Source organism: Belonocnema kinseyi, chromosome 9, assembly GCF_010883055.1.
Source record: "Belonocnema kinseyi isolate 2016_QV_RU_SX_M_011 chromosome 9, B_treatae_v1, whole genome shotgun sequence".
Lineage (NCBI taxonomy): Eukaryota > Metazoa > Arthropoda > Insecta > Hymenoptera > Cynipidae > Belonocnema > Belonocnema kinseyi.
In genome coordinates this window covers 45927274-45935468 of record NC_046665.1, presented here as the reverse complement: position 1 = coordinate 45935468, position 8195 = coordinate 45927274, and the positions used below count along the sequence as shown (strand labels likewise).

The 8195-nt window shown below is 33.1% G+C and overlaps 1 protein-coding gene across 3 annotated transcripts in view; it reads right to left on the bottom strand.

The window, feature by feature from the left end:
- Positions 1-8195, bottom strand: part of LOC117180298 (uncharacterized protein DDB_G0284459) — a 107441-nt gene that overhangs the window by 35443 nt on the left and 63803 nt on the right. For all 3 annotated transcript variants that reach the window (XM_033372715.1, XM_033372716.1, XM_033372717.1), the window contains exon 4: positions 6157-6346. In XM_033372715.1, the coding sequence (XP_033228606.1) occupies positions 6157-6346 (190 nt within the window). The remainder of the gene's footprint in view (positions 1-6156; positions 6347-8195) is intronic.

Genomic DNA, 8195 nt, shown 5'->3' with positions numbered 1-8195 from the left:
CGGCTTTCAGTAGCACCGAGGTAAATCACAACGGTAGGCCAGTAAAGCGTCGTGTGTCTTGAGGACACGAAGATGTCCAAGGATGACAGCTTTCTGCATCCATCTTGCAAATGCCTTAGCATATTTTTAGCAAGCTGGTATGGCTTTGAGGTTACGAACCAATGATAGTATCGCGACTCCGCTTGAAGGTTTTGATACCTCTCCTGCTTATCGTTCTCTTTAGCAGTGATGATGTAGTCGGCCGGAGCCAATAATTCGAGAACGAGTATAGTTCGTTTCTTGAAGTCTTGCAGATCGACGTGAGGCCTCGAGTGTGCAATGGAGATCGCTGTCCGAAAATTGTAGTACCAGAAAATTTAGCACTTCTCGTTTTGGAAAATTGACTCTTATCTCCCTCGGAGCGTTCGCCAAGGCAGGGTTGCTGCCAACGCCATAAGTGCCTCAAAGATGGTGATTAAGCACTCTTAGGGACGCATTATGCCTGTAGAGAGATGTAGTTCCCGCGTGGATGGGACACCCAGATAGGATGTGTTTCTATTTTGTGTTTCAGTATAGTGTGTGTTGTAGGTACTCAGCGTGTGCATGATCCGCTCTGCATCTATCGCTGGGAACTTCCTGGCATAAAATACGGTCACTGTATACTAAGGTAGAAATTGCACCGTCCTGACATGCAAAAATGAAACCCTCTGTACCTGAATTAAGCCTTGATGATTTGAGAAAAGCAACAGCTTGCTCTTTTGTCAAAGACTCTTCTTCTACATTGCTGTAAAAGATTCCGTGTATTTTCTTGTCAAGTAGCTTTTGGCGGAATTTTTCATCCTCTGCTTTTTCATTTCAACTTTTACAAAAGAAGCATCTAGATAGAGTAATGCACTTTCCTTACTTCTGATGTTAAAATTGAGGCCAAGGGTCTTGGTCGCCTGCTCTGCGGCTTTGTAAACGAACGCTCTTTTGTCAATTATCTCGTGGTTTCCCAACATTTTTAGGAGAAAATCTCTGCAATTTGCAAGAATGTAATCTGTGCTTAGAGCAATTCGATTATGAAGCTAATGGAGATTCAGAATTCTCCGTCCGCCTAGACGGCGTGAAATGTGTAATTGCGGAACAGAGGAATTGACATGCAAGCTCTTATGCGTATGCATGATCTCACTTGTAGTGTTGTCAAGGGTATTAAGCTCATTTTTCGTCTATTGAACCACTCCAAACGAGTAGAGTAGAACCGGGATGGCAGGCATATTAGTCGCAGATACATTCTTCAATGCTGACAGTGTTGTAGATCAAATCTTCCGAAGAAAATGCTTGTATCTGCTTCGGAGAGACTCCTTCACTGATATTGCGTCCTGGTTGTGGCTTTGAGGCACGCACAAGTATGTATAGCTCTCTCTCTCTCTCTCTTTCTCTCTCCAGTGTCAAGATGTTAACATATTTGTCCAATCCAAAGTCCATATCAATGTCTCTTCTGTACTGCTTGATGTCATTTAAAGCACTCTGCAGTTTGTTTTTACCAGAAGAATCATCCATATAAAATACATGAGTGACTTCATGCTCGCGATCATTAGTGTCGCCACACAGGTAACCAGAAGAATTTCGTAGTGCGAGAGATAGAGGTAGAAGTGTGGTGCAAAAAAGCAGAGGACTAATGGTGTCGCCCTGAAAGACGTCCGAATGGAAGCTGACGCTGTTTGTTGTCACTAGATATTTTCGAGATGAGATTGTAAATCTAGTTTTCCAAAGGGGCACTAATCTCTCTATGCATCTTACTATGTGTCAATGAACCTTCACGCTTTCTAACAGACAGATGATAAGTCTATGATAGGTTGAATCGGAAGCTTTCCGGTAGTCAATCCAGACCATAGACAAGAAGCTTTGATGAGCTGCTGCGTCTTTGCAGACGCAACTGCCAATTAGCAGGTTCTTTCGTAATTCTGCTACACCTTTTTTGGTACCACGTTGTTCGTACATATCTTTCCAGGAGTATAGTGCATCCTAACACCAGTCACTGCAGAATAAGCTTTTCCGGCTTTCACAATGAGGCGAATATTTGTGTGTGAATGTATTTAGAGCAATTAAGATTCGTTACATAGTTACATAGAATTGACGCCGCACCGCGGATAGAAGTAAAAGAAGCTGCGGAGAGTGTGCGGTGAGCCTAATTTATTTTTTTAAATTAACTTCTATATATATATATATATTTATGTTATCTCTTACCCGAAATGAACAATTCATGCTGACAGATGAAAAAATGTTTGCCATTTTCAGTTATTTGTTATTAACAAGAGTGACTCTACTTTAATTTGCTCGAGGGTTTCTAGACTGCAATAGAATAAAATAGCTAATAATAGATTAAATGCTTTCATGATGATTCATTTTGATAAAAACAGATATTTCGGGTTCCAATCGTGTAAAAAAACTAAGAGTTTCGCCGATATTTCGTGAAAATTGCAGTTCACTTCTTTAGGGCTGATCTGAAATTGAGGTATCAGGTTATTTTGTTCTTATGTATACTCTCTACGATGCCTGTGATTGGCCAGTCCACCCCCCCCCCAAATCTTGGCATCTTTTTTTTATTTAAAACGTTAATTGTAAGCAGTCAGTTATTAAAATTTTTTAATGGCAAAAGGAACCTTTACATCAAATGTCACTTTTGTCACAACGTGAAAAGTTTTAATCTTCAGAGTACCGTTTGGACAGTTCTTACAAAAAGGGAACGACCAAGCAGAAAATTTGCATGCATTTTTTAAATTGATTTATATACAGATGAAGCTATGAGTAGAGCCGTTTTCAGGGCCGTAGAAGAGTACGATTCCGAGAAACCATAAACCCCCACTCCATGTCACTACTCAAGCTGTTGGCACCTCGAGAAGGAACTTGGAGTGGGGGTCGCGCTCCAGCGAGACAGTGGCACTACTCGTAGTACCAAAATGAAAGTCATATTTCAGAAATGCCGAACAATTATATAAAATTTGTCACCCCCAAAAGTTTTTTCCACTTATAACACTTGAATAAAAAAATATTTAACCCCACCATTGATTTCCAGGATCTCCAGGAGATCTGGTGAGCGCAACAGATATTATAAGTATTTTGACACATGGGGTGGGGGGGGGGGGTAACGAAGAATATAACATCTCATATGGAAAATATAAATGTGAAGAACATATTTTTTAAAAGCTTGACAAGATGAAAATAACACTTCCCTTTTTTTATTCGTCCAAATACAAACTGAATGAATAGAACCCAACAATTCTTAGGTGGAAGTGAATTCTTTTTAATTGAAAAGTCTACTATTATATTTTTAATTCTGAATTAATCTCTTTTCGTTAACAATGCTACTTATTGGTTGAATAATTTAATGTTTTATTGAAAATGGACCAGCACAAAATGTATGGGAGAACCTTGCGGTGAAATTTTCTCATTAGGATTTTTAACAAGCATCATCATTGACCGAGCAATTGACCGAGAAGCATTGACCGAAAATTGATCGATTTCAGTTGGCAATTCAACCATTAAATTTTTGATTGAAATTAATCCTTTTTGGTTGAAAGTTGAATTTCAATTTTTTGCTCACATTTCGTCTGCTTGGTTTAAAAGTTCATGTATTTTGGTAGAATATCGACCTTTTTTCGTTCAGAATACAATTGTTTGGTTAAAAAGTCTCTTGTTTGAACTATTTTCGTTGACAGTTTAATTATTTGGTTGAAAATTTAACTGTTTTAATGAAGAATCGTCATTTTTGAGAGAAAATTCGTCCTTTTGGATACAAAATTCAGAGGTCTTCTAAAATATGAGTCTATTTTGCTTGAAAATTCAATTATTTTGTTGAAAATGCAGCGTTTTTGGCTGAGATTTTATAGCTTTTGATTAAAAATTTGTTTATTTGGCTGAAAATTCAATTTTTTTTTAATTTCACTATTTTTTTCATAATTTATCTTTGTAAGTCGAAAATTCAACTATTTTCTCAAAAGTACGATTTTTGTCTTGAAAATTAAATATTTTGTTAGAGATTATTAATTTTCGTTGAAAATTCGACTATTTTGTTACAAATTGATTTATTTGTTCAAAAATTTCAGCATTGTGTTGAAAATTTCATTATGTAAAAAAAATTTAACTGTTTAGTTAAACATTCTTATTCTCAGATGAAAAATCTATCCTTTTTGGATTAAAAATTCAACTGTTTTCTAAAAAATCCATAAGTTTAACTTAAAAATTCAATTATTTGGTTGACTATTATACTATTTTCTTCAAAATTCAACGATTTTGTTAAAAATGCATCCCTTTTTCTGGTTGAAAGTTGAACAATCTGTTATTTTTTTACTATTTTTTTTTTTATTTTAAAAAGTTAATACGTCATGTAAAAAATGAGTTATAGGTAAGAACTAAGGTAAATTATTTTTCATTTGAAGATTCAACTATTTTATTAAAATTTTGCTTCTTTTGCTTGAAAGTTCAACTATTTGGATGTAAATGCAAATGTTGGTCTAAAATTAATTCGTTTTTTTAATACAACCATTTGGTTGCAAATTCATTTCTTTTGGTAGAAAAGTAGAGGAAAGTACCCAAATATGAGATACCAACTCTGGCGTGATTGTCGAAATTCTATGTACTGAATTTCAAAGTAATAGATGTCATTTTAAAGGAAATTTAGTTTGTCATAAGGAGTTGAAATAAAAAATTTGATTAAAACTTTTTTTAATGCTGAATATGGAAAAAATATAAAAAAGTGCTTTTTCCAAACTCATCAAACTATTCTCATAATATGAGATACCCCAGGAAATAGCTAATAAAAAGCAAAATAAAGTATTATTTTTAATGAAAAACTCCATTCTATGTTTCCGAAGTTTAAATTTACTGCTATTTAGATATATTTGGTTTTTGCAGTAGTCACAAACACATTTTAACCAATGTCCCTCGAGCAGCCACAGTGTTAAAAAACCACAGGTATCTCATATTATGAGAAACACACCGTGCAACTATGCACTTACTATGCCTGACCTGTACAATGAAAAACTTCAACACTATCAATATTTTCCTGCTTAGTTATTCCATCCCCATCACTCCAGGCAAACTTTACTGCTAAATACATAATTAATTAATAATAAATAGGGTTTAAAGAATTGCCTTCCAAGAACTCGACCACCATCGATTTCACAAAAAGTTCGCCTATAATCTTTAGATGCCCAATGAAAAATGAACTATACCACGAAATTACTCTTTCTTCCATGGCTACAAGTTAGTGATAGAACCAACAGAGTGGGTCGCTTAGTTTAGCTGATACCTCGCTTTCTCATATTACGAGAATATCTCCTATTCGAGTACTCTCCTCTAATATTTTTTCTTTTTAAATTCAATCATTTTTTTGAAAATTGGGGTTCAATTCAGCAAGAAAAAGCATTTATACGAATTGGGGCGAACTCATATTTTTGAAAAGCGTCTGCATACCGTTCTCTAATGCGTTGAAACGGACTGAAAAGTATTGGGGCCAATTAAGCTAGCGTCAATATGATGCATTGATAATACTGCATCAAACAGAATTGATATAAATTCCGCTCTAAGAGATCCGCCATTATTATTATTTATTACAATTCTTTTATTATAATACATATGTTTAATATATTTGTAAAATTCCGAAATTCTAAAGTAAAATTTACTTTAATTCGCCCTGATAAATTGAAAATAATTGGAGTAGAACTTTTCTTCTGACGATTTAAATCACACTGACCCATGTTAAAGCATTAGTACACTCACAAATTCAGACAAATTGGATATTAATTTAAAATAGCTTGAATCAGAACGTAATGGCAGACAACAGAAAAAATATTATATTTTTTGCTAAAAAGCTTTGTGTAATTTTCTGCGACGAAGAAGGGTAGGGCTGGTAAAAGTGTTGATAGCAGCGTAACATAGTTTTTGAACAGTACCTTAACTTCCTCTACATCTACAAGATGTAATAATTATTTTCCGTATTCATGACGCATGCAAATGATCTATTATCTTCTTCGGCTGTTTTTATATATTTATATTCTAGCCTCTTATAGAATTTGTAAAATTGAAAAAACCCCACATCTAAATGTGAATTTTGTTTGTTTTTCTGTTACCTTTTATGAAACGAATATTTTCACGATTTCAGAAAAATTTTGATTGACATGAGAGGTGGATTACCTGCCATCGGAGTTGTTATCAGATAATTTTTTTTGAGAAGATGAGCTGACGCTATCATTTTCTTCCTGGCGTAAACAGATTTGTTCATAAGCGTGCTCACTGCTGTCCTTGATTATAGAGTCCGACCTTATCGAGTTTCCGTTGTTGATCGGCTTGTAGGTCCCGTTATTGATGTGCACGTCTACTTTCACTGAAACAATAAAAATTCAAAGGAGTTTAGCATCTTGCTTCCGACACGCCTTGATGTAATCGTTACATTCAGTTTATTACGTCTCATCACGCACTTTCACGCACACTTGATTGAGGTCTTTAAAAAAAAATGTTTTTACAAAAGTGGGCGTGGAACTGACAATTTCTTGGTAGCCATTTGCACTTTCACTTTCACCGATTTGGAACTTTTTAATCTGTATCACTTTTGAAAGATTTCATGAGATGGAAATTCAGCTTTACAAATTATTGCATAAATAACTATAATTCAGAAGAGAATATTTTATTTACACTGAAGGATAGAGAAAATAGAGAATAGGAGTGAAAATAAAAGTATTGTTTGTTTTTTAATTGCGGTAAAGTTCAGTGAAATGAGCAATAAATATCAATTCATTATTTTTGTTTCTGAAAACCAAAAGTCGTAGTCATAAATTTATGTCTAACCCACTTTTAATAACTAAGCCAAGTTCCTCTGCTTCCATAAAAGTTTAAAGTGTTACGAGTGAATTAGAGACTTGAGAAAATAATTACCTAATTATCGATACTCTAAAAATACAATGGCTGCTCGCATTTCACTTGCTATTATACGTATAAATATTTATCCTATTTCCAAAAATAAATTAATTTTTAAAGGTATGCACAATCGAGTGTTTCATTATTTATCAAGCGAAATTGAATCAAAGTCAGAAGAATACAAGTTCAAATGGAATTAAATCGAATTTAGAATAGTTCAAATCATTAAAAAAAATTTTTTTAATTATATTGCATTCGCAAGTAGAATTAAAAAGATTAAGGAAAAATTGAAATGAATTTAATTTAATTTAATAGCGTTTTTACTTAGACTTATAACTTATTGAACAAGTTACTGGCTTTCTTCTTTTCAATTACATATTTGAAACTAATTAATGTTTCGAGAAAAATCATTTAAAATACGGTTACAATATTTACCTGAATTCACTAAGAGATCACGTTGCCTATTCACTAACTTAAATCAATTAATTCCAGAATGTTCATAGAATTTAAACGAATTCAAGAATTGAAGAGAGAATGAGAGGATTAAGTTATGTTGTCTAAAAAAATTCAAAAAACTCAAGAAAAATCATAAAATTGAAGAAAAGTAATATAATTCAAGGTAATTGAAAGAAATGAAAAAAATTTAAAGATAAGTTATCAAATAATATAAATTTTTTGGGTAAAAACGATGGAAAATAAGGAGACACGTTTTTTTTAAATTACATATCAACATTTTGCCATTGTTTACGAATAGTCAGCATTTCTTAAGATGCTATTAAGGTTTTTCATGTTTCAGTTCATCTAGATTTTTGCACTTGTAAAAATTCATAAAAATAAAATAATAAATTATAACTAAATTCCAATGTTTTGAAATATTGAACAGAAAATTGTTCTTCAAAACTCCCTTTTTTCCTGAAATTTTTAGGAGTAAGTAATAGGATAGTTTAATCAACGTGAATTTTTCATTTATTATTTCCTTGTTTTTCATGAGTACGATTTATTTTTATGGTTTTGTTCAAAACCTTACCCTTTTCTGCATATATTGAGATTTTAAGGTTTTTGTTGTTCCAATTTATCAAGTTTTTTTTATGTATTGAAACACGAAATTTCCTTAAAAAAAAGCTAACTTTTTTCGTTGAAATTTTCCGTAGTGATAGGTTAGCCTGCATTTATAAACTACGTGATAGAAAAAAAGAATAAATATCATATTGTGATCTTTATATCAGATTTTCGTAGACTATATTTTTATCTCTCATAAATGAGAGATGAAAGTATAAACTACGATAGTCAGTCTAACTATAAGTAGTCTTGTTTCTTAC